The 26,481-nt window shown below is 40.3% G+C and overlaps 1 protein-coding gene across 3 annotated transcripts; it reads left to right on the top strand.

The window, feature by feature from the left end:
* The first annotated feature begins 2,697 nt into the window (after window positions 1–2,697).
* On the top strand, window positions 2,698–26,089 carry NPY1R (neuropeptide Y receptor Y1). Of its 3 annotated transcripts, XR_006290701.1 has the most exons (5): window positions 2,698–2,975; window positions 7,444–8,292; window positions 8,422–8,965; window positions 13,623–13,697; window positions 14,817–26,089. XR_006290701.1 is itself a non-coding variant. In XM_007071287.3 (3 exons), the coding sequence occupies exons 2-3, from the start codon at window positions 7,564–7,566 to the stop codon at window positions 8,878–8,880; spliced, it is 1,188 nt and encodes a 395-aa protein (XP_007071349.1). In that variant the 5' UTR covers window positions 2,698–2,975; window positions 7,444–7,563; the 3' UTR covers window positions 8,881–14,013. The 3 variants fall into 3 exon arrangements, 2 of the variants coding, with proteins under 2 accessions (XP_007071349.1, XP_043401860.1); XM_007071287.3 differs by lacking the exon at window positions 14,817–26,089 and having other exon boundaries at window positions 8,422–14,013; XM_043545925.1 differs by lacking the exons at window positions 2,698–2,975; window positions 14,817–26,089 and adding an exon at window positions 6,570–7,092 and having other exon boundaries at window positions 8,422–14,013.
* The last annotated feature ends 392 nt before the right edge of the window (window positions 26,090–26,481 follow it).

Below are 26,481 nucleotides of genomic sequence, written 5' to 3'. Positions count from 1 at the left end.
CTTTATAAGGTCAGTCCTGATTATTACTGTTTTTGGGTATTTTAGTGCCCCAAATGTGTAATAGGTGTTTCAACGAGGAAAGCAATAGTCCCTGTCCAGTAGAGTTTACAGTCTAAATTTAATTAATAAAATAGCATGTGGAGATGACAAAAGAGTAAGCTTGGGGGCGGGGTGTGTGAAGTGAGATAGGACAAGAGTTCTAGCAATACAAGCTGCCTTTGAAAGATATCGTAGGGCACAAAAGTTAAGAACTACAGCTCTAACTCAATGGTTCTTAACACATGGGAAGTAGTAACACCAGTTTTGGTACTATAGGCCTTTGGGATTGTACTCCAATGAATGATAATTTGGGACTTCCAAAGTACTGAACAAATCTTATTTAATTAAACCTGGACATGCCGTGGTTTGGTAGATATGGGAATGGGATGAAGGATGGCCTTGTAGTTAAAACTCAGGACTGGGACTCAAGGATTCTGAGTTCTGTTGCCAATTCTGTTGTAAACTTGCTGTGTGATAGTGGGCAACCCTTTAAGGGCCTTGTAAACTTGCACCCACTAGCATGGTGGTGGGATCAGGAACTGCCATTGCATTGACTTCATTGTGAGTTCACAGCACTCAGTCATTGCAGGAGCCAATCTTTAATCTCTGTCGGTTTCAGTTTTCTCATGTATAAAATAAAGACACTAATAGTCACCAACTACAAAAGAGATGGTGTGAGGATTGGTTCATCCACGTTTATAAAGTACACTGAGATCCTTGGATGGAAGGTTCAATAGAAACAAAGTATTATGGATTACTTCCTGTACCACTGAAATGCAGCTACCTCTGAGGTGAAACATTGCAATTGACAGTACCAATATACAGTATAAGATTGGAAAACAAGAAGCAAAGAGTCTCTCATACAATTGAAACTGCTGGGATTTCTTTTAGATAAGACAAATATAATTTCTGTAACACCACTACTCAGAACTAGGAATGTGTAAATAGGCTCATCCCATGCCTCTGGCACCTGTTGGTAGTCAAAGTGCTGGGGTTGTGCAGGACACAATAAAGCTTACATTTATTTTTTAAAATAACCATAAGGTGGGGGAGGATGGGCATGAGCCTTGCAGGGAAGCAGTTAAGCTGTGGGAGCCTTCTGGTGCAGGAGGAACAAGGGGAAGATAGAAGAAACTGGTCCCTTCCATTTCAGGCTGGCAACTCTCTCACTCCTTTTAAAAAAATCTGTAAAATTGGCACTGACCATTCTTATGAATATTGTCACAGGCTCTTCAATGACCAGGTGAGCAGTCAGACCCTCAGTTTACAGATCCTGAAAGGTCCATTGTCTCAGAGAGAAAAGCACTATCTAGGGAATGCCAGCACTAATGTCCCCTTCAACAGCTGGGCTTCCCAGTCTAAATACTGGCTCAGCCCTACTCTGCTCAGTTGAGACACATGGGGGCTCCTGGCAGTTATAGCTGTAGGTGCAGCTTAGCCACAAGCCTCCGTACCAGTCCCAGATTTCTTCTTGCACTAAGCCAGGCCTCCCATTTACTGGTAATATTGTATTAATTAATGTAATGAAATTACTACTGTAATGATGATAACATAATAATAATCATTACTCGACATTTTTCGACAAGGCAAGTCACACAAAAATTACAGAGTGCCATCCTAATGCAGCTACATCTGCAATGACTTATGTTTTGAAAATAAATTTAAATCACTGGAAAACCCTGGATCTCAGCTTTCTAGTCATTCCAGACTTCAGTGAAACTCACCAGTGTTTGCAAGTTACGTGGTAGTTGTAGTGATTTTTTTTTTACTAAATACAAGTTTAATTGTATGACTTTTCTGAGACTCTCCACTGGGTCCTAAAACTTTCCAGGTTCTGAGGCTTGCACCCTACTACTACAACCCTTAAGCAGCATTGCTTTGTTGTTGAGTTCATGGGGTGAGAAGTGGGAAAGGTGAGCAGAACTAGCCATGTGCATCCTGTATTCAAATATCTGGTCAAACTTGGAGTTTTTACAATGCTTGCAGTAGCTGCCTAGAGCAATGGTTCTCCAACTTTCCCTTCTGCATATCATATTATGAGGATAGCTCTACCCTTTCATGGCGTATTTCTCTTCCCAATTCCCCAGCCATCCCACTGATGAGTTCTCACAATGTTCCAGCATGCAGGAAGGTCCAACAGACCAAAATCTGAGAAATGCTAAGTTAGGGCAAAGCAGGACTACATACAGCTGTGAAATGGACCTGCAGGAAATCATACATTCACTGAATCTAAGGAGTACTAGTTACAGTTCCTTGAGGTTTGGTGGTTGGTTAGTTGACTTGTTTCTACTTTAAAGAAAACATTTCGCTTTCTTAGTATTTCAAAATGTAAAGAAACTGGTCATGTTTACATTTGGGACTCCTTATCAGTTCAATCACTTTTCAAGAGCAAAACAAAGTGGAGACCAGTTGTGCTGCTTTAAAGCAACAACAGAACACTTTATAACTGACACAATCCATGTTACCAGCCACATCTCCAGCCAGCTATTATATAATATCATTTTAACTTTGGCCACAAGGTGGCACTGGCTTGCAAACAAAATGTTGCAATGTTCAATCTGTAAGAGCAATTTCAAACTGCTTCCCCTCCCAAGTTCTTCTCAGTGCAACCTCCCCTCCCCTTTTGTTTCAATACTTAATTGCATTTATTTCAGAATTACTAGGCAACCCACCCCCAGATGTATAATTTAAAGGTGATGTGCTTGCACTGGGATCTTCAGGATCTGCTCAATACAGCAACACCATGTGATAACTGGGATAAGGTGGAGTTCAGCTTTAAGGGGGTGTCTCCAGCTCTCCTCACCCATCTTTAGGATCAGAGCTGGAGGAATACCAGTGGATGTTTTCCACATCGCCTGGCTCCTTGTTCTCCATCCACTCTTCTGCTCAAACCCTGACCAAATAAAGGAACGGGGGGAGATAAGATCAGTTACAAGGTGGGTTCCTTTTGTGGTTTCCTCGGTTTTTATTTTATTTTTATTTATGGTGTGCGCGCGTGCTTTTTAGGCGGATGTTTGTGTGGCTCATCAGGGTGACAGAACAGGTGTAGCTGAGAGGGCTGTATTCAGAGGTGTATTCCTGACCGTCCGGAGTCTCTCTTGGGTATGGTACCTGTCGGTCCGGGCTCACAGTATGGTATGCTTCCCTGTGAGCGGCTGGAATAGTTTTTACAGGGTATTTCCCGTCACCTTGCCTTGCATTGGGACAGCTTTTTATCCCTTAGCATCAAACTTCGGATCAAATCCTTGGAAAGAGCAGGAGAGGTCTGTGTGATCCCGAGGAGGGGGAGAGTTGGGTTGGGTTGCGTTGCAGGGCTGTGTGCTTTTTCCGCCTGCCTTTAATTTCTCCATCCCCACCCCTAGAAGCACAGGTTAGTCTCTCCGGGGATCCTTTTGTTTTAAAGGCGGGGGGAGCCTGAGCACAGAGAGGGCAAACCGGTGTCTTCTCCAGCTGATGAGCTGTCAGGGAAAGACAAGCGCGGTCACTGTCAACTTCATCGGCTACCCCTCCCCGCCTATCTTCATGCAATCCCTGCTGGAGAGATGAGGAGGGAGGGAGTCACAATCGCACAGCAAACACAGCTTCCTTTAATCCGATCCCAGGGGGCGATCTGGGGGCTGGAGACTCTGGTGGCTTCTCTATCGAGAATAAGGAGCATCGGCATTTTCCCTTTCGAGCCGTTGTAGCGCCACAAAAAAAAAAAAGTGACACCGAAGAAGGCGCTGCGGCGAGGTCTGAGTCTGTGGCTGAGTTTATTATCCCAGTCCCTTTCTTGATTGGAGAACGGGGAGGAGAGAACACATTCCTCCAGCCTGTACCTCCACCCGAGGAAACCTGCTGAAGTCCCAGCGTGCTTGGAGTTGTATGACCTCTGCTGTTGACATGAAAATGTAGTTAATGTTTACAGCAAAACCAGTCCTGTCTTTCAGCAGGTCACGGCAAAGTCATACTACTGGGAGTAGATAATTCATGAAGTCCTCATTGCCGGCACTAAACACTTCTAAATACAGCTTCTGGTTCTTGGGAGTGCTACTGTCTTTCAGCACGGACAGTTTTCTGTTAAAACACAAAATACAACAAAAGCAGTTTGGCTAGGGGCCTTACATATCACGATGACAGGAGGCATTTCAAATCCTAAAATAGACCGGGGAGATTAGACAGACTGGATGAAGCTATGTGGTAAAGATATTATTAAGCGACAACACTGAGGTGGATGGACGTCTGCTATTAAGCTCTCTGGAAAAAATCAAAGTAGTCAAACTTTGGCTAGCGGATGTAAATCACCAGAGCCTGGCTACATTAATTAGCGATTTTAAATGTGAATGTGTTGCTAATAATGCTTGTAGAGAGTCCGTTGCAGAAATGGAACACAAAGCCAGCTGAGCTGAGCGTGCGATTTAATTTATGCGTGAGCCTCGTTCACTTTTGTCATCTTCCTGTTGACTATCTGGGGCCCAACCCTGCAGTCCTCACTCTGGCAACGCGTTCAGGTCTGTCGGAGTGAAGAGTACGGGATCTGAACCCTAGCATATATCAAACAGACGTAAGGCCAGTTCCCTAGTGGGAGGAAAACCTCCCTCCTCCGAAGACTTATCTAAATCTCTGTGTTTGCGGTTACTAGTGTGTTTGCAGTTACTATTTATGCCGACTGTCATTTAAGGTAACTTCACCTCCTGGAGGTATCTTAAAATAAAGTGGATTTCAGCAATATATGCTCCGGCGGCTTTCATACTCATTGAAGATCACATTTGTGACAACGACATTATGGAGCTGTGATTCAGGAACCATTAACACGGCGTAAACTGGCAATGCTCCCTCCTACAGCTCCGAGGTTAAGCATACAACATTGTAAATAGAGCGCCTGAGATTTGGCAAAGGGAAAATTCCAGATTGGACAAGACCGTTGCTAACTGCAGGTTGTAGCCGAGGTGTGCCAGTTTCTTGTTGACTTCTTTCCCCTCCCCCCAACACACATGCCTGAGTTTCTGTGATTTAATAGCCTGCAGCTTTTGCGAAGGAGGGGCTTATTTAAACATATCTATTTGTGTTGCATAGGTAAATATTGATTGCTCCCCCCCCCTCTTTTTTGGCAAACTGTTTAATTTTTGCTTTTTTATTTTCTTTCCTTCCCCCGCCCTTTGTTCTTCTCTGCTAGATAGCACTTCTGTCTGAGATTAAAGTGATCAGAGTTGCTGATTTGCCTTTGACCCAATGTCAGCGGCACTTTAGTGACCAGCCGGTCACCAGTAGAAAATCGATTAGGTAAGGAACTATGTTTTGCAGTAACTTTTTCATCACTGTTTACGCATGTCAGATTGGGCTTGTCCTTTGTATTTTATAGCTGAATAGCTTTGTTAAAATAAGAGAGATGCCATTAAACGCACGCCAATTTGAGAAAACAACAGAATAGATCATAAGAAACATATTAAAAAGAATGTAAGGGTTAAAGGTTCAATCGGTCGTAAACTGAGCTCACTTTGTCAACGACATGATTGTGGTGTGTTAGATGTCACTTGTTTTGATAGTGAACTATGGGCAACAGTTCTCTCTCTCACTTGTAAATATTTCGTAACATAATGGAGCTTTTCTTTCTTTCTTTCTTTCTTTCTTTCTTTCTTTCTTTCTTTCTTTCTTTCTGTATCCCGCACTTCCTACTGAGGCAAAACTTCTCATCGTCTCCAATAAAGAATTTCCTCTGAGTAAGGGGCGCGGGATCTAGACCTTAATTTTGGTAATTCGCCTTCCAGTCTCTATTTACATTCTCGGCATGGTGGACTTCCACAATCTGGAGAGCGATTATAAACATTGTGCGCACATGTACTCTCCTAGCATAGATTAGGATTCATTAACCCCCCTTTCTTCCTCCCTCAGTTTTAGTGATAGAGCTTCCTTTTGCACGTGAAGAAGTGTAGGACTAAGATCACAGTAATGGCAGAGCACGCAGGCTGAGGGGCCAGGCATTTCGCAGAACTGCTTGCGCTGCTGTTTAGCAGTGAATCAATCTCCTCCTAAACCCCACAGCCCTGTGGCGAAGATAGTTAACCACGGAAACCGTTTCACCACAAACACTCTATTTTAAAAAAGCTTTGGGGGAATAATTCGACTGAAAATGGTTGATGCTTGGGAAGGGTGAGAGGTGGGTATGGCTGAGGGCTGTAGGTTTGGGAGCGATCCCTTTTTCTCCTCTGAAGCCCCAGAATGGAGGGGACGTAGAATCCATTAAAACTGTCGTCTTCTCCGTCTAGCCTTGTCTTATAGCCAGAGTCGCTTATGCAAACAGAAATTCCGCCTTGCCTCCATTACGACCCTGACCCTATACCTACATGCTCACTTTCTAGTTTGTCAGCAGCACGCGCTCATTCTCATCTGTGCAGTTCTTCAGCTCGGCACAAAGCAGTCTCACGCTGGCGCACTCAGGGAAAGAACTCATGTCACCAGGGCTGGAGAGGCAACTACATTCAAGGGGAAGATTGTGAAACTCCTGATTTGCGTTGGCCCACCCACATTGTTCCAGTCCCCCTTTCGACAGTTCTTCATCCTGGCTGGCAAACGCGTGACATGAAACTAGAAGGACTATGTACGTCTGCTTCTGTTCCGCCTCTGAAACGATCGTCCCTGTTATACTTTCGGTTATATTTAGCATAAGTTAAGACCATACGTGTCCTTCCCCCGTGATCAAGCGCCCTCCTCCTAATGCATTCTCATGCGTATGTCTAAAGGACTCGTCTGCTTCCTAGCGTTGGGTGCAGCCCACCAGCTGGGAAACTCTTCCAGCTCCATGTGCTGTCAAGTGATATAAGAGAGAAATCAGCCTATATTCTTCATTGAGAATTTAAGGCTCGGGATGCAGGGCGCAGGGAAGTGACTTCTCCGTTGGAGTCTATTCGCAGCAGACAGCTCTGCTCCGGATTACGGATACTCATCGTCCTGCTCTTCCGCGTGCTGAATCTCGGCTTGCTTTTTGGTCTGTCCGTGGTGCTGATGAAAATTCTTCTCGGGTCGTCCGTACGGGCAAGTCTTCTTCTCACCTTCCTTGGTGCTTTCTGCTCCAGAGTGAGTGGCACTGCTGTCTGTATTTCTAAGTCAGTTGGGTGTATGCTGCCCCGAGGTGGATAAGCATTTGAAAGGGTGGAGAATACTCCATTGGCATTGCTTGTACGGGGTCCTCACGGCGAGTCTTTGATGTAGGGTAGTCTGTAAAACCAGTTCTGTTGTGGGAAGCTTGCTTACTGTCTGAGACCACTTGGTCTGTTTCGAGGGTTATGAACAAGGAATCACATACCCTGTCCTGCCGAAGGAAGGGCCAATCTCTCTCCATGCTCATGTCCGCTTCCTTAGCACCATAAAGTTATGGCGCGATTAAAATGATCAAAAATAAACACATGTGCTCTTTTCCCTTCGCAGATTGTACAAGGTTATCAAGGAAACGAAGTGACAGCTTTTGGTGGGATCCCGCTGCTTGAGTGATGAGAACATTTTGAGCTTCTGAAACCATTCGGAAGAAACTCAGTGCAGTCGAGACCAATGCAGGGCATGGACGCAAGTTTCAACAATATGAACACATCATTTCTTTCCTCTGCTGGGAATCAGTCCATCCATCTGAACTTTTCAGAGAAGAATTCCAGAATCATACACTTCCAAGATGAAGATTGCCACATGCCGTTGGCCCTGGTCTTCACCTTGGCTCTTGTTTATGGGGCTGTGATCATTCTTGGCGTCTCTGGAAATCTGGCCTTAATTATCATCATCTTAAAACAGAAGGAGATGCGCAATGTTACCAACATCCTTATTGTCAACCTTTCCTTCTCAGACCTTCTAATGACCATCATGTGTCTCCCCTTCACCTTTGTATACACTTTAATGGACCACTGGATTTTCGGGGAGGCCATGTGCAAGCTGAATCCTTTTGTGCAGTGTGTCTCAATCACAGTCTCGGTTTTCTCTTTGGTCCTCATCGCGATTGAACGCCATCAGCTGATCATCAACCCTAGAGGATGGAGGCCGAATAACAGACATGCCTACCTAGGGGTTGCTGCCATCTGGATTCTAGCCGTGGCTTCCTCCTTGCCTTTCCTGGTTTATCATGTATTAACTGATGAACCCTTCAAAAATATAACAATTGATGAATATAAAGACAAATATGTGTGCTTGGACTTGTTCCCTTTGGACACTATCAGGCTTTCTTATACCACAGCTCTGTTGGTGATACAGTACTTTGGACCACTTTGTTTTATATTTATTTGCTACTTAAAGGTAAGAGAGAATCTATTTTATGATCTCTCCTTATTTCTGTCTGATTTCTGTTTGTCCTTGTAAAGAATTGCCTCTGGGCTAAATGATTCTATATTTTTCTTTGTTGTTGTTGAATTTTGTTTTCTGCAGATATACATACGCTTAAAACGAAGGAACAACATGATGGACAAGATGCGAGATAATAAATACAGATCCACTGAAACCAAAAGGATCAACATCATGCTGATCTCTATTGTGGTTGCATTTGCAGTCTGCTGGCTACCTCTTACCATTTTTAATATTGTGTTTGACTGGAATCATGAAATTCTGCCCGCTGCCACCTGCAGCCACAATGTATTGTTCTTGATTTGTCACCTCACAGCCATGATCTCTACCTGTGTGAACCCTATCTTTTATGGATTCCTCAACAAGAACTTCCAGAGGGACTTGCAGTTTTTCTTTCATTTTTGTGATATTCGCTCCAGGGATGATGATTATGAGACTATAGCCATGTCCACCATGCAAACAGATATTTCAAAGACCTCTTTGAAGCAAGCAAGCCCAGTAGCATTTAAAAAAATAAATAATGATTATGATGAAAAAATATAACCCCCCCACATCCAACCCAAAGTGTTGTCAGTGTGGTCACAGGTGATATGGGCCCAAGGAAAAGCACAAATTTGTAACAAAATGGGTAATGATTTTTCTTTTTTTAAGGAACTCTTGTGTCACTTTGAAATTATATGCTGTGCATTTCCCCCGATTGCTGATTTAATATTCACAGTAGTTATATTTGAATCACACTATAAGACATTGTTGGACCTGCTTCTATTTAGGGTTTTCGTCAGAGTTGCACAGTTATGCATGTCTGTACTAAGATTTATCTATTGTATTTATCAAAAAGGAATATTTTTTCAGCAGTGTGAATATATACAAATCCATTGGAAACAACAGTGGTCTGAATGAGACTATCACTAAAGAAGACATCTAGTCTGGCATAAAATTAGATCACTCTGATTTGAAGAGTTTTATTTTTTAAAATCCAGTTTTAGAGCAGTATTAAATAAAACCCCATTTGCTGGAATAACCAGACAAGAATGACTCCCTCACAAAGCCACAGGTTAAATTAAATGGTGACATGCATATGCATTGTTGATAGAGATAATTTGTGCTTTAATCAATTAGGATCAAAGAAAGAATTAAGGGCCAATTTCCGTTCTTATTTACACTAGTGAAAATCCAGAGTAATTCCACTGAGTGCAATGGAGTTACTCCAGCTTTTCACCAGTGTAACTTTTAGCAGAATTTGGCTCTTAATCTTGTCTTTGAATTTGATCCTAACATATTACAGCTAGATTTAATAATGTGAACAATTTTTTCATTGAAAAACCAAAATTTAACATTTTCATTTGCTAACATCTGAGGGAATCAGACTGTTAGCATGAAGTTTGCCTCTAAACCAAGACATACACACCATTTAAATCCTACTTACACCCTTTTTTGAGGACCTAAGTAGTGTTTAAGAGCCAGCCCTTTGCACAGGGTGGAATTTCACCCTCAAAGAATACTTTGAAAATCAGATCCACTAGTAAAAATATATGGTGGTCCTGGCTATCTGAAATTCTAATAGTAATTACTTCACTAGGTCTATATTAATAATGTAGAGCTGTATTCTTCCATCAGATACAATGATGTATTTCTGGACTTTCTCCAACACAATGAAGGAGTTGATCCAGATTTCCACCATTGTAAAGGAGGGCATAATTTGGCTTGAAATTTTTGTTGGCACATTTGGCTGCCATATACCCATTCCATCTGTTGATCAATGGTGTTTTCACCCATGGAGGCCACTCATTATTTGCCCAAATGTCCACAATACAGTTCTCTGAATTATTACATTTGTTAAAAGGTTTCTCAACTATAAATCTCCAGAATATAGGCATACAGGGCTAGATCCTCTGCTGATGAAAATCTACATAGCTCCACTGAAGTAAATGGAACTACAACAATATCTAGCTGAGAATCTATGCCATAAAGTACCTTTCTGTCTAAGTCAGTTCCTATACAAGTAATCAGCTTGTTTAATACAAAGAATAGACCTGATTCTTGTTTACACTAAGATCCCTTGAAACTATTTTGGCAGTATAAAAGGCCTAAAAGTAGGTGTAATGTAAGTATAGCACACATGGAAATTAGGCCTGGCATCTCTAAACATAAAGGATCTCTAAGTATGATGTTGAATTTAATATACTCAAAATTTGATAGGAATAGATGATTAAGATATGAAACTATTTTATTTTGCCAGTGTTCAAAAGTCAAAAAATAATGTTGTGCCTTGTGCAATCTTATAAATAATGTATTATATAGAATGTTAAGGTAACAGTGTGTCCTTGTGCTATTATAATTTCATGTATCTCTTTATTTTAGGATCATTTCTTAAAATTTGGGAATGTTATTATGAGGGCGATGAGAGTAATGAGACAACTACTGTACATATATATTGTATCCAGAAGAGAAAATTTTGTTTTAGGAGTTTGGCCACTTTTGTGTTTTGTACGTTTTTCCTTTTCTCTGTGGTCATCTCTGGTGAGACATTGCTAATAGTTTAACAATGGGCTTCTATTAATATTTCCCCTTTCTTCTGTGATAAATGCCATGAATCGGGGTAAACATTCTCAAAGGGAAAAACAGAGCATGACTGGCAAACCCATCCTTGTTTTTCCCATTTAAAGAAAAACACTTTCTTGTAACCATACAGAAGGCAGGAGACAAAAGTATTTGGCAAACTAACATTCATGTACCTGCAGGAGATGTTTATACAGTTTCCTCTGTGTTTGGCTCCACTTGCGCAAAGCAACTCTAAAGCTTTTATTGCCTGTGATGCAAATAGGAAAGTGGGGTAACCCAGGGTGCTGGAACAATTTGTATAGTGGGGGTGCTGAGAGCCACTGAACCAAACTGCAAACCTTGTATATGATGGAAACCACTTCAAGCCAGGGGGTGCGGCAGCACCCCCAGCACACCTAGTTCCAGCACCTATGGAGGTAACAGCTCCTATGCCAACCCTTCCTTGTGGTTGGTGTAGGACTTATGAACAAAGCAAAGCAATCCCTGATGACTGTAACAGCCTCTTGAGACTGTTGTCAGTGTGTATAAATGACAGCTGCCTTATAACTGTTCTAGCAATCTACTAGAATTCTTTGAGGGGATAAAAAAGCATGTGGGCAAGGGGGATCCAGTGGATATAGTCTGTTTAAATTTCCAGAAAGCCTTTGACAGGATACCTCACCAAAGGCTCTTAAGCAAAGAAAGCTATCATGGGATAAGAAGGAAGGTCCTCTCATTGGTCAGTAACTGGTTAAAAGATAGGAAACAAAGGGTAGGAATAAATGGTAAGTTTTCAGAATGGTGCAAGGTAAATAGTGGTGTCCCCTAGGGATCTGTACTGGGACTAGTACTGTCCAACATATTCATAAATGATCTGAAAAAAAAAGGGGGTAAGCAGTGAGGTGGCAAAATTTGCAGATGATACAAAACTACTCAAGATAGTTAAGTTCCAGGCAGACTGTGAAGACCTACAAAAGGATCTCTCAAAACTGCAACAAAATAGCAGATGAAATTCAGTGCTGATAAATGCAAAGTAATGCACATTGGAAAATATAATCCCAACGATACGTATAAAATGATGAAGTCTATATTATTAGCTGTTACCATTCAAGAAAGAAATCTTGGAGTCATTGTGGATAGTTCTCTGAAAACATCCACTCAATGTGCAGCAGCAATCAAAAAATTTAACAGAATGTTCGGAATCACTAGGAAAGGTATAGATAATAAGACAGAATATATCATATTGCCTCTATATAAATCCATGGTACAACCACATCTTGAATATTGCATGCAGATCTGGTCACCCCATCTGGAAAAAAAGATATCTCAGAACTGGAAAAAGGTACAGAAAAGAGCAACAAAATGATTGGGGGATGGAAAGCTGCCACATGAGCAGAGAATAGTATGACCGAGACTTCTCAGCTTGAAAAAGAGATGACTAAGGGGGGATATGATAGAGGTCTATAAAATCATGACTGGTGTGGAGAAAATAAATAAGGAAGTGTTATTTACTCCTTCTCATAACGTAAGAAGTTTGGGTCACCAAATGAAATTAATAGGCAGCAGGTTTAAAACAAACAAAAGGAAGTATTTCTTCACACAACACACAGTAAATCTGTGGAACTCTTTGCCAGAGGATGTTGTGAAGGCCAAGACTTTAACAGCGTTCAAAAAGAATTAGATAAGTTCATGGAGGATAGGTCCATCAATGGCTATTAGATAGGATGGGCACGGATGCAAAGCCATGCGCTGAAGTGTCCCCAGCCTCTGTTTGCCGGAAGCTGGGAATGGATGGCAGGGGATGGATCACTTTATGATTGCCTGTTCTGTTCATTCCTCCTGAAGCACGTGGCATTGGCCAATGTCAGAAGCTAGGACACTGGACTAGATGGACCATTGGTCTGAGCCAGTATGGTGGTCTTATGTCTTATACCTGGGAGCCAGCCTGGTGAACAGCCAGCCCAGCATCAGGTCACCTTTGAACTCTTCCCCCTTCCTTCCCCAAGAAGCGCTGTGTACTCTTCAGCCGAGGATATAGCCCAGTATATTTTTCAGGAACAACATATATTAACAGTACAGTTTGTTATTTGGAATGGTGGTGGGAAGTGAAGACATTGCAGAGAGAATTATGGGCATGAGAAGGTTCCTCATTTAGGACAATGTGTTTGCTAATGCCTGACACCTGCTAGGGCATTTCAAAGGCAAAATCTTTACTCTTCAGAGTATTTTTATGTAGGGCTGGAAGAGATCTTAGGAGGTCATCTAGTACATCCTCCTCATGCTGAGTCAGACCAAGAAAACATAGAACATCCCTGACAGGTGTTTATTTAAGCTGTTCTTAAAAACCTCCCATCACAGTGATTCCACAACCTTCCTTGGAAGCTTGTTCCAGAGCTTAAATACCCTTATAGTTAAAACATTTTTCCTAATATATAACTTAAATCTCTCTTGCAGCAGATTAAGCCAATCTCTTCTTGTCTCACCTTCAGTGGACATGGAGAACAGTTGACCACTGTCCATGTTATAACAGCCCTTAACATATGTGGAGACTATTTGCCCCCGCCCCTCAGTCTTATTTTCTCAAGACAAACCACACCCAGGTTTTTAAACATTTCCTCATAGATTATCCTAACATTCACCTTCACTTTAGTGTCAATATTTTGACAACAGGGTCCCCCAATGCTAGCAAGAGACGACCCCTCCCCGCCACCTGGCAAATCACTGATCCTGTTCTTCATTTTCAGATTTCCTTCCCTGTACTGCTACTTCCCTCATCCTGTACCAGCCAAGTTCCCTTGTATGAGAGCCATTCATCCAAGGTAATGTTGTCCACATGAATTCCACAGTTTCACATTTAGTTTCACATTTACCAAAGCAACAATCACACAATTTTGAGATTAGTTTTTTTACTGTGTGATGCTGTCCACTTGTAACCCACAACCTATCCTAACTTCTAGACAAAACTCTGTGAAAATTGCTTTTGTTCTGACTTCCAGCCAGGTAGAATGTTTTAGAGACAGAGAGAGAGGAATCAATATGGCATTCTTATTACTTATTCATTTATGTACGGTACATACAAATCCAAACTACAGCCTTAAATGATACATTGAATTATTTAATAAAAATCTAATAGCCTCCCTTTGTTTGGTCATTTACATTACCTTAGATTCCCGTCCCCACAGCAACAAACATTTTGCTTTTGTTTTTTAACATTCAGTATTTTTATGATTGATAGCAGATAAAATATTACCCTATGTGGTTACCATGTTAATAATTATCTGTGTTCAGATTAATAGTCCCATATTCCTCATTTTCAAAATACTTGTTATTGTGCATTCTGATCTACAGCCTTTGTGTCTTCATAAAGAAGGATTACATGAAGATATAAAAGGAATAATTGATTTATTTGTTTCTAGGCTAACACCTACTGTTGGTGTGATGGAAAGTAATCTTGTATGAGGCCTTTAACTAAGGACTGTATTTTATGGTTACAATTAGAAAAACTAAAACAATTCCCCTGATTTTTAATCCCTTTGAATCCATCTCTGAAAATTATGTTTAAACCTGGGGAAAAAATTTCCTACATAACTGGACCCATCTGACCTGGGATATTTGCTAATTATGTTCAGGACTGACCATTCAGAAGGCCAGTGGCTTGAGTGTCCAGTGCTGATCCTGCCATCTTACGATAATGGCCCAATCAGCGAGACACTTACACGTCATTGAAGTCAATGGAACTCCTGAGCATAAGGTTCAACATGTGTTTAAATGCCTCGCTGAATGATGTTCAAAAGCTTTTCAGCTGGCCATTAGGATCAATCACCAATACAAAGAAGCTGCTTGAGATCCTACTACTACTACTATTGTTAGTGAGGAGAAACCAGAGCCCTTCCACCTTGATCCTGTATATAAATATTTTTACTTAAAAATTATTACAGAACTTCCATGAAGTGACATTGTGGGACATATGCTGAAGATGCCATGGAAGATGAATATCAGCTAATTCAAGTTCAGGATGTATGATCAGCTTCTAGTAGAAATGATCAACTTCTATATAAAATGTCAACATTTTAAGTAAAATAAATTACCCACCCACAACTAACTTGCCATTGCACCTCTTGTTCTAACATCAGTTTTTTTTAAAAGAAGAAAATTCTTGATAAATATTGACCCTGTTTATAACCAGCGTTTTTAGTAGGAATGAATTCTACCAGCAAAGTCTGGATCTTGACCTGTATCTAGACCCCAATTCAGCAAAACGTTTGGGCACATGCTTTAATCCAGCCCTGTTCAGTAATGCCCTGATTCAGGAAATCGCTCTAACTGAGGTCAATGGGACTTAAGCACATGCTTAAAGTTAAAGATTTTCTTAACTGCTTTGCTGAATAGGAATGGACTACTGAATCAGGGCCCCAGATCTGTCCCAAATATCAGAAGGATTTGCTTCTTAGGTTTAGTTTCAGCCTTTTATACAGGTAAGTTCAAGTCATAAACTTTGGATCTAGAGTTGGATCTGGAGTCCAAAGCCTGAGGATGTTTTGATCCATGGCTTTTCTTCAGGTCCTTTTCTAGTTTTTAGCAGTAGAGACTCTAACCAACTGGTTTGCGGTGAATGGAAGAAATAAGAAATATAGATTTTACCTTTCTCATTTTTACAGCATATATTACAGTACAGAACGTGCTCTCAGATAACACCTCTGATTTATGCAGTTGAAAGGAATTTGACTGGATGGAGGGGGTGTAGAGGGAGGAGATGCTAAATTATACTCAAATGATAAGTTGCATTGACAGTCTTTTTCTCGGCTAAAGGATATAGATCAAAATCATGACTGATCTACCATGTTCTTTTCATGTCTAAATTATTTGATATTCAGTATTTGCCTCTCTAAGGTGAAAAGACAAGTACCTGAGTCATTACCAGTGTGTGTTTGAAAGGAAGATATGTTCTTTTTTGCATCAGTTTTACTGAAGTCCAAATGTTTTGGGATGTCATGTAATTTAAAAAAGGAAAAAACTATAACCAACTCACATCTTTTATGCTCTAATTTGCCTGTTGCTGATGCTGATACATATTAAATGACATTTTTGTTAAAAAATAGCACTAGTGGTCTTATGTAAGCTAAAAAATTAAAGAAGGTACAGGGTTAAGGCTGTCAATATGTTGCACTTAAGTTCTGTTCTGGGAAGGGATGCTTTCCTGAATGGGCCTTATACTGTGTCATGTGTTTGTAAAACCCAGGCATGGCAGGATCAGTTCAGCACAGAGAATTCCTGTTTATCACAACAAATTGTACTCCACAGTTCACCCTTTATTTTCCATGTGCATATCAGGCTATGGGCAGATTTCACAGATCCACACTGCCCTCAGAAATGTATGCCAGATATGTCTGTTTCAGATTGTTGCATGCGTGTAATTTACGCTGAAATCTCCAATGTCCAATCAGTCTACCACTAATTTTGGAGATCTTCAAACAAGAACAGGTATGTCTGACATAACATACATTTTGAAAGACAGAAAGAAGAAAAACAGCAGAACAACAGTTAATCATTAATTATTGCATTTTTTGAAATATGTATATGAAGATTTGAGGGCAGAATCAAGCACTAATTGAGGCCAGCAAGCTGTCATATAAATGGTTGGTGGGGCATTGGAAAGCATGCCCAAGCAGTGACCTCTAACAATTACATTTCTCTGTTACACCATTTAAAAAAAGAGAGAGATCCTCACAACTGCCAGGCAAGACAACTGATAACCTGTTACGACTTTCCATCTCAGGTTTACCTGGATCTCATTACCAAGGCCAAAGAAAAAAACCATTTTGGCATTAGCAGAAAAGTATATTCTACAGTGCAGCCCTTGACACTGGCAAAACATTGAGTTCAGTTTCTTTCACTTCTACAGGGTGAGGGCAAACTATTTTATGGCAGGAGCAGAGCCCTGGCCACCTTAAATCTCCCTTGTTCTTATTCTCACTGGTGTGGTGTAGCTCTTTTTTACTTTTATTGCTGATGTCTGTGAAAAGGTGTTTCTTGGAGGAGCCTCAGGTTTCTGTGTTGAGTATTCCTTATGCCACAAGTGTTTCAATATATTGACCCTGAGGTTGGTTGTTTCTGTGGAAATGCTATTGGGGGTTTGATGGCTGAATCTCATTTTGGAGACAAAATGTATCTACTAACATGTTCCATTCTCTTCCTCGTTTTATTTTAAGATTCTTTACATGTGGTCTTTTGCTTTATAAATCTTTCACCTAATGGAGAAGCTTGTATACTTATGTGGGGTAGAAAGGGGTAATTTTAAATTGTTGCAAGCCAAGTAGTTTTACTTTAAAAAATACTAAAACTATTTAGTCCAGAGAAACAAGAAATGGCCAGCTCTTAGTACGTGTTTCTCTTACTGCCAAACCAGGAAAACCAAAATAAAAAGATGAAATAATTAATAAAGGTTATTTATAAAACTATCTCAGAGATGTGAGTCCCACTACTTTAGTCACAGAAATTCTTTTGCATACCTTAGGGGACATCATGATATGCAACATAACCACACTTATTAACCATGCTATTTATTATTAAAGAAAAGAAAAGAAACCATTAAACAATACAAAACAAATTACAGAACACAACTGATAAACTGGTTACTTCTGTTACAATCTCTTCTATATGCCTCTTTGTAGAGAACTTTTAGAAGAGATTTCACATTTAAAAGTGAAATCAGGATGTACTTCATTTGGTAAATTAAGACCAAAGTATATTGTTTCCCAAAGTTATTGTCAATTTAGTCTTAGTTTCTTACTAGATACTTAAAATTGTTTATGTATGGACAAAATAATGTGTTTAAGGGCCGGTGATACCTGTCTTGTTGTTATTAACAACCAGCCAGTTTATAATTGGGCAAAATAAACAATCTTATGAAATCTAAGAAAATACTTAAATCAGTTACTTAGAGGAAGCCATTTAAGGATCTTCAAGACAAGCCAATTATGAGTATTAAGAAACTTAAATCTGCAATTTCTGGGTTTGCCAATGGTTAGCCCCTGTCTCCTCTCCAGGAATACATAGTGTAACCATGTGTTGATTAACAGGAGAAACTGTTAATATTTTAAGTTACAACAGAATTTCCATAGCTAAACAAAATGATTACAAGAGTTTTAAAATCTAATCCAGTGTTTTAGTTAATTTTCTTTCACCAATCCATGTTAAAGTTTTGGGGCGCTTTTCCTAGAATTGGTTTCTTCTTTAGTCCTCTCTGTTCTTGTTAGGTCTCTGTAGTAGCTTGCTTGTAGAGATGGACAGGATGACTTGTGGCATGCTTGCTGTTAAGCAGGGTAGCAGAGGGTGTGTGTGTGTGGAGGTACCCACTTCAGAGTTTTATACCATTCTACTTCCTATTCGCTTGAAATTATAGAAAAGCCACTTTCAGGTTTGTTTAGACTCCAAGCTGATTTCTGTTCATTGGCTCAGTACTTTCATAGGTTATTCTTAAAAGCCTCTTTATCTTATGAATATATAATTTATTAATGCATGTATGCATTGGGATTGTAATTCTTTCTTGGCAGTTATAGTTCCTTTGTCTTTGTGGTGGGAGATTCTCAGACATCTTTAAGTTTAGAGTTTTAACTCTTTTTTTATGCAGTCCATTTTCTGAGATATTCCTTCTAAATTTAAACTTAAAACTTATGGTTCTTAAAACTGTTTTTTCAAAAATGCAATGATTTTTAGAGTGTGTTTATCTTAAATAGCTTTTAAAGAAGTTGTTGAGTCTTCATAACAATTTTTGAGAGATTATTCTTCTTGTTTTCCTAATATGGCTTGAGCACTGCCAATAATTAAATCCCCATTAAAATAAATATTCAATACCTGAATGGCTTCTTACATTACTAATTGGTTTAGCAAGATCGTTAGATTACATGCTGGTCCTGTGATACTGAGGCCTATTGGTTCACTACTCTGTGTCAGCAACTTCTATCAGGCCTGACAAACTCACTGGACCTAACATGTTGCTGTCATAGTATTTATCTATAAAGACTGTCTTGTAAGGTATTTAATGAAAGCTGGTAATATCCTGGTCACTCATATCATTGTGAAATGTGTGTATTAACATTATATGAGAAATTAAGGATACTCACTGATATTATGCTTTAAAATCTGTAACCAAACAAAGAGAGAATAGGTTTTCTTCCAGACAGGAGGAAAGATAGTTATCTCTCTGCCACTAATATAAATGAAGCATTGTGAAAACAATACCAAAAGAAGCCCCATTTGAAAGTAAGTCATCAGGAAAAGCCAGGTTGACTGGGGATGTGAAACCATCATGAGAAACTAAGGCCACAAGAGGGTGTCTTGTCTCTGGGGTCAAAACAATGATTTTTGGGGAACTGTAAGCACAAAAGATATTTTGTTATCCATCTTTGAGGGAACAAAGAGATCAGTGGTCTTTGCATCCATGAAAGCTGGATCCTGGCCCAGGGAGGCCTTGTGATTCTGAGAGGAGGCTTTAGGTGAGAAAACCACCCTAGACAAAGATTGTAGCCTGTAAAGTTGTAGCCTCTAGAAATCATATTATACTTTTATTTTATTTATGACAATTTTCTGATTTTTTTAACTTTGCTTAGTATCACTTGAATCTCTATTCTTTATTAATACGTTTAGTCCTGGTTTTATTTTAAGTTCATCTCAGTGCAATATATAATAGTAAAGTGTGCTGAGCTAACAGGCTGGTGTCTAAACTGCCTCTCTGGAGACAGCAGTCTTTGTAATTTCTGTGAGTGTCCAGTGAGAGGGGCAAAGTGTGGGCTGGCAGAATTCTAAGCAGTTTGTTTGGCCGGTTAACTAACTGGGATGGCAGGGAGCTGACACTTAGTTTAGCACCAGCAAATCTCTCTTTTGCTGAGGCAGATAGGTAACAATGTGACTTACAGTTCTGGACACCCCAGGAAAGCGTCACTAGTACATAAAGCATTTTACCATTTACATAGGAATGATGTTAGGAAATTATGTTAGGTGCTTTGCCTTTAGGTAAAATACTTGCATATATGCCATTCAAAATGATTTTCCATTTCAACATTGGAAATAAACAAAAGTTTAAAACATTTGCAACTACATATGTTTTTCCTAGAGGCTTTTCTGAATGCTGTTTTTAGAATTATTATAAAATTCATTTTCAGTAAGATATTTCTAGAATTCTCTGTGAATGTTTACTTAGAATTTGTTCTTGGGAGGGTGAAAAAGCCAACTTTACATGAAGATTTACTGCTTTGTTAACCCAACCTTACGTTCTTTTTCATGTCAGATCTTTTTGTAAAGCATGAATGTTTTACATGGTTTGTATTCTTGAGATAAGGACTACATTTGTACCAAACTGGTATTTATACAAGAGTGAGGTATCCTAGTCTAGATAAGACACTCTAAGGGTAATAAACATGGTTTTATGGCTAATGAGGGATATCTGCTTGACATTTGACTTGTCTTTGGGTGATAGTGGGACAGATTTCTGTTACCAATCTGCCTGATGCGTCAGGTGATCAGGCTGAGGCCACAGGATTGTTAATGGAGGAGATGACGGAACACATCAAGTGTCTAAGTTTTAAAGCTTTATTGATAAAATAATAAAATAACAGCGGAGAGTGATGGGTGCTCCCCACACCATCAGAGGAAGGAAGAAAGCATTAGTGCCCCAAGCCCTAACCCACTTTCATACTCACACCCGCACTACATGAGGCTGGCCAGACCTGGGTGTAACATAAGAAGAAGAGGGAGAAGGGTGGACGGGAGTTCTGTCATGTGTGCACAGGTCGTCCAGGGTCCGCTGTGATCTCCAAATTGCTTCAGCTCTCAGGAGGGTTTTAAGTCCTGGGCTCCTTTGGGGCTGTTCCATTCCATGACTTCTGTTCCTGGTGCTTTTTGTGCCAATCCAAACTGGCTTTCTGTGGTCTTCTCCGCTTTCCCAAAACACAACAGCTCCAGGGACGCGAAGCTCTGCTACCCCCCTCATTGTTTCGCCGGTGTTTTCCATCTCTGCAGCCCTGGTTCAGTGTACTTTTTCTTTTCTCATGGCTGGCTGTGGCTGGGTGAGATAATTTTTCATCTAGCGCCGTGACCTTGGACTGGGGCCAGTGTCTTATTGTTGGACTGAGCTTGCTAGCTGCAGTGTTGAGTTAACCTGTTCTCTGCTCTCTTTCTCCTTCCCCCTTTGGCCTTTTGCAGCCTGCAAAAGTATCTTCCACTCCCCACTTACACCTTTGACCCTTCCCAAATTGCCCTGCGATGCTTGCAACAGCGTTAGCAATATACAACACATATACAATGCTGATCTGCTTCCCCCAGGGGACCCCTTGGTGGTGGTGGTGGTGGTGGGGGCTCGGGTGTGACAATAGAAGCAGAGAGCACCTGGAATTTCTTTGATTAGCTTGAACATTTTGTAATATAACTAGCTAAACATAACATGCATTGTTATATTTCAAACATCCTGGCTCTAACGTACTTGTAGCTATATCTTAATATTTGGTGAAGACACAGACAAATTTGTGATGAGATAACATCAAAAACAAAAGTAAGGTAATAGTTTTATTAATATCATTTTCCCATCAGTATTGAAGTCTCTCCCTCATACTCACCTATAGTTGTATGTATGTATTATATTTTGTTGTTTGTAGTATCCTCAGATATTTGACAATAAAAGTTCTTTCCTATATTTTTTCTAGATTTAGCAAATGCTATATTTCAATAATGCCATTGCTGGAAAAGTCCAGTCTGCCTTTTGTTTACCCTGTTGGGTATGTCTACACTGCAATATAAGCCCAGAGTTAGTGGGACTCAAGTGAACTGACCCATGTTAGGGAACCTTGAGCTTAAGTGTCTACATTGTATTTTAACCCTAGATTAAGAATTTTCTGACCCATGATTGAACCTAGGGCTCTGGCCTCCACACTGCAGAGCACAAACCTGACTCAAAGTAACCATATCACAGAGACCCTAGCACACACCCCCAAAATGTGGCCGCTCTAGCTCTAGGAGCATGGTACAATGTGGGAAAACTTCATTGCTCACCCTGCACGTTACCAGGAAGCAACTCACTTTGCAAAAGGCTTGATCAGTTCACTCTCCATTGCAAACCCAGGAGGCTTTCTAATACTTTGATTGCAGATTGGTGATCAAAACAGAATGGGTTAATGCTGACCTGATCTGCTGCCTTTTGCCCAGGGGGTGAGGGGACTTCTGTTTTCAGGAGAGTGGATTGCAGACTGTCGTGATAAAGAGGACTAAGGAAGTTCTCCCATGGAATTGTGGGATAGTCCTGGATGACTCTTGGGATCTGAGTCAAGTGGGGTTGTAGCAAAACTGCAGAGAAATAGGACTTGGACACTGGGTCCTGGTTTGATTTAAGGTCAGACCCTCCAGCCCTCTAGGGCTGTGGGACCCTGGGTCCGAGCCCTGGGTTAGTGCATGGGCTCAAGCATGGGCTTACATTGCAGTGTAGACAGTTTCTGCATTAGCATTGTCATTGCAGTCTGCAGGAGTGCGTATTGAGACCCTAATCCAGCAAGATACTTCAGTATCTACCTAACTTTCAGCATGAGTGGTCCCATTGACTTCAGTTTACTCTATTCATCTGCGTACAGTTAGGTAGAAGCAAAAGTACCTGGCTGAACCGGGGCCTTAGAGCCTGATCAAAAGCCCAGTGAGGTCAATAGAAAGAGTCCTATTGACTTAAATGGGCTTTAAATCAGGACCTTATTTCAAGCTTTCTCTTTCCTCACCCCCACTCCAAATTAGATATGTTTATTACTGCTGTCCTTCGCTCACGGAAGCAGAAAATATAATGGATTCCCCAGTGTCCCTTAGTACTGTGCATTTTTCTTAATGCAACTTTAAGCCAAATGCATCTGCCAAAACTGTCTGGCTTGCTGATTTTAACTAGGTTACTGCAGTGAAAAATTGGAAGAAATGCACTGGCATTGCTGAGTGTATTTTTGGTTCCTGACAGGTGTACACATTTACAATTTTTTCATTACCAAGAGTGTGTGTTTATTAATTATTATTATTGCTATTATTGCTGCTATTTTGTTATAATCATTATTATTATTATTATCTTCCAGAGCTGAATGATTTGCATTTCAAATTCACCCCGCACTGTAAGAAATATCAGTTTGTGGCAGGAATTGTAGATTTTTCTAATAACAATGCTTCCCATAAAGCAATCTTCAGCAGTCAAAGAATAGCAACAATGTGATGACAAATGTTGGCCTCCAAAGTAATATCTTTAAAATTAAGTATGGACAATATTAGATTAAACATATGATAATTCAGTTTGAAGGGTGACATTTTTATTTGGAAAATTACAGTTTCAAATAACTCCTTGACTATGTGAAATTACAGAGCCTGAATCTAGCCTCACCCATATTGGTTTTACACAAGGACTTCATTGGAGTTATTCTTGATTTATATCAGGAACATAAATGACATCAGACTGTAAATGACATCAGAATCAGGCCTGCACTATTTATTTTACACTTATAGGGCTGAAGGCTGGGACTGTTTAATGTTTTATCTGTACAGTGTCGGTCATAATGTGACTCAGATCTGGTTAAGGTCTATAAGTGCTACTGCAACATAAATCAATAAAAATATTACTAATTATTAATAATGATAATAAGGATTCACCATGGGGTGAATGCCTGCAGCCTCTTCCTCTTATTTGTCTTTTTTATCAGTTCTACTATGAAAACTGGGCTTATGCTTCCTACTCTTTCACAGATCTTTATTCTACACCTTTTTGCCAGTGTGACTCTTACTCCCTATTTTTTTCCAGGAACAAATTTCAAGGCTACCACTGCACCACTCCTGGAATCCATTTGGTTGGGGCTAATTCCGCATAAGATTTTTACTTTTACAGTAATATACACTATGTATCATAGATTTCAGATTCATTCAGAAGGTTCCAAAAAGACATTCTAAAGGCCAGATTCTAATTTTATTTAACTTGATGAAAATCCAGAATAACTTTACTGAAGTCCATAGTGCTACTCCAGATTTACACTGGCTTAACTAGGAAAAGAGTCTGGTCTCCAATGTCATTGGACCAGTTTCGCTTCCCCACTCCACACCCATCCCTATGAAAATCACATCTATCTATTCTTTAACAAATGTGCTTTTATGCATTGCTGACTATGGCAGAGTGTTACATTTCTTATAGCAATTCAGCCCCAATAAAATATAATCTTCATAAATAGATAATGCAGTTCATGATCAGGAGTAATGCACATTTTGTTGATGATCAGCCTCATATGGTAATTTTTAGATTAACTTGCATTTGTTCCAAGGGGCAAAAAATGCATGTGATCGTGGTGTTTGCTATACTCCAGTCTGTTAAATCTCAGCTTTATCTACCTCCTGGATTGCAACTTTCCCTCAATCTCATTTCTGAGGCTACTTTCACACAGCCCACCATCTCTGGATCCCCACCCCTGAGCTAGCTTGCTATGATGCCATCTTCTCGTCTTTTAAATCCCATTTTAAAACTTCTTGCAACCAGGCCAATTAACTCTTACACCAAAAAGAAAAAAACTATGACATGGATCGTCCTCTCTGACAATAAACAAACAAACTTGCAATGTGGAAGGAAGTGCCTGGGAGGATTTACTTGCAGAGTGTCTCCTGTATTATTGTGTCAGAGGGCTAGATTTTCTACACAGAAAAATCGGGTGTATCGTTCTGGATCTAGGCCAATGCCATCCCTGCAGAAGTCCTATGTCTCTCACCCCCATGGCTCCATCAAAGATGTACTACTGGGAACTTTCCCAGGCTGTGGTGGCCCCTGAGGCACCTGATGGGGATAATACAGTAGTTGTAGTTTTTATTATCTTTTCCAGAGAATTTCTATGAGATCAAAAGGAGGACACTGTGTTTTCCCCGATCCACGTACTTCTCCCTCTGGCTCACTCAGTCCTCTTCCCCTACCCTAGGCTGACCAGACAGAGCACTCTTTGGAGTGGGAGTGTGTTGGCAGAAAGGAGGTGGCTGATCTCTTGAATCTGCTTTGGTGGGAGATATCTATGTGCAGAGTTCCCATATGTTAATGGATGGGAATGCTGAGAGCAGCAATATGACTCAATAATAGTTAAAAATGTGAAACCAAGGTACACACCACACATCACTTCTTGTTTCAGTTATTTGCTTTTTCACATCCCATTCCTCTCCTACTTACTGACTACTTAGTCTGAAAGTTTCTCGGGGAAGGGATCTTGCCTCCTTATGCGGTTGTGTACTTATCCAGTTGTGTATTAACAGTAACATATTATAGTGCCTGAAAGTGGGCTTGAAGCACATGCCTTTCAATGAGTGGTGTACAATGGGACATTACACTTGGTCTTTGGGTGTGAAAAACTATAGATGTATCGTGTGATGTTGTCCCCATAATGCTTTATACAAATATGCTTATGAGTGTAAATACGACATAACTGGAATATGTTTTATATTAGATATGCCATGTAACAGATCTTTGCAAAGGTTATGTTCTACTGAATTCATCCTATTTGTATGCATATATCATTTTTATATCTGGAGTTACAGGCGTTGACTCTATGCTTGTATTTAAAGTGTTTGCTTTAGGAACACCTAAGGCAAATCTGGTCAAGATAGTGTGAAGGGGTTATTCAAGTAATTGGGAGTACTTGGCTAACAAAGGACCTTGACAGATGCCTATCCACATCTGAGCTTTCCTGGGAACATTCAAACTAGCATGTGGACAATGGCATCGGCTTGTAAAGAACTGAGTCATGCATGGACATGTGACTTGCCCATGTGACTCCAAAACTCCATTTTGTAGCTGTAATTCTACACAGGGAGAAAGAGGAGTTTCCATCCAAGAGAGAAACTATATAAGCCCCTGGGAAACCCCTCCATTTTGTCTTCAGCTGGCTCAAGAGATACCCTCTCCACCCCAAAGAAATGCCTGAAAGAAACTGGAACAAAGGACAGTAACTACAGGGGTGTGTGTGATTGCTGGACCCAGACTAGGAGGAAGTCTTGTCTGTCAAAGAAGCTTATTGGAACATCTCTGAGGGTGAGATTTACCTGAGTTTAGTTTCTCACTGTATTAGGCTTAGACTTGCATGTTTTATTTTATTTTGTTTGGTAATTTACTTTGTTCTGTCTGTTATTACTTGGAACCACTTAAATCCTACTTTTTATATTTAATAAAATCACTTTTTACTTATTAATTAACCCAGAGTAAGTATTAATACCTGGGACAGGGAGGGGTGGGGGTATAAACAGCTGTGCATATTTCTCTATCAGTGTTATAGAGGGCAAACAATTTATGAGTTTACCGAATTTAAGCTTTATACAAAGTAAAACGGATTTATTTGGGGTTTGGACCCTATTGGGAGCTGGGTATCTGAGTGCTGGAGACAGGAGCACTTCTTAAGCTGTTTTCAGTTAAGCCTGCAGCTTGTGGGGGATGTGGTTTAGACTTGGATCTGTGTTTGCAGCAGGCAAGCATGTCTGGCTCAAACAAGGCAAGGGACTGAAGTCCCATGCTGGCAGGGAAAACGGGCCCAGAGGTAGTCTAGGCACATCAGGTGGCAGTCCCAAAGGGGTTTCTGTGAT

This window comes from Chelonia mydas, chromosome 4 (assembly GCF_015237465.2).
Source record: "Chelonia mydas isolate rCheMyd1 chromosome 4, rCheMyd1.pri.v2, whole genome shotgun sequence".
NCBI lineage: Eukaryota > Metazoa > Chordata > Testudines > Cheloniidae > Chelonia > Chelonia mydas.
This window is presented reverse-complemented; position numbering and strand designations above follow the sequence as displayed.

What these genes read in the sequence shown, in the direction of transcription:
- NPY1R (XM_007071287.3), top strand. Translation starts at nt 7,564, where the DNA reads ATGCAGGGCATGGACGCAAGTTTCAACAATATGAACACATCATTTCTT. An exon ending in TATTTATTTGCTACTTAAAG is followed by an intron (nt 8,293 to 8,421) that starts GTAAGAGAGAAT and finishes TGTTTTCTGCAG; the next exon opens with ATATACATACGCTTAAAACG.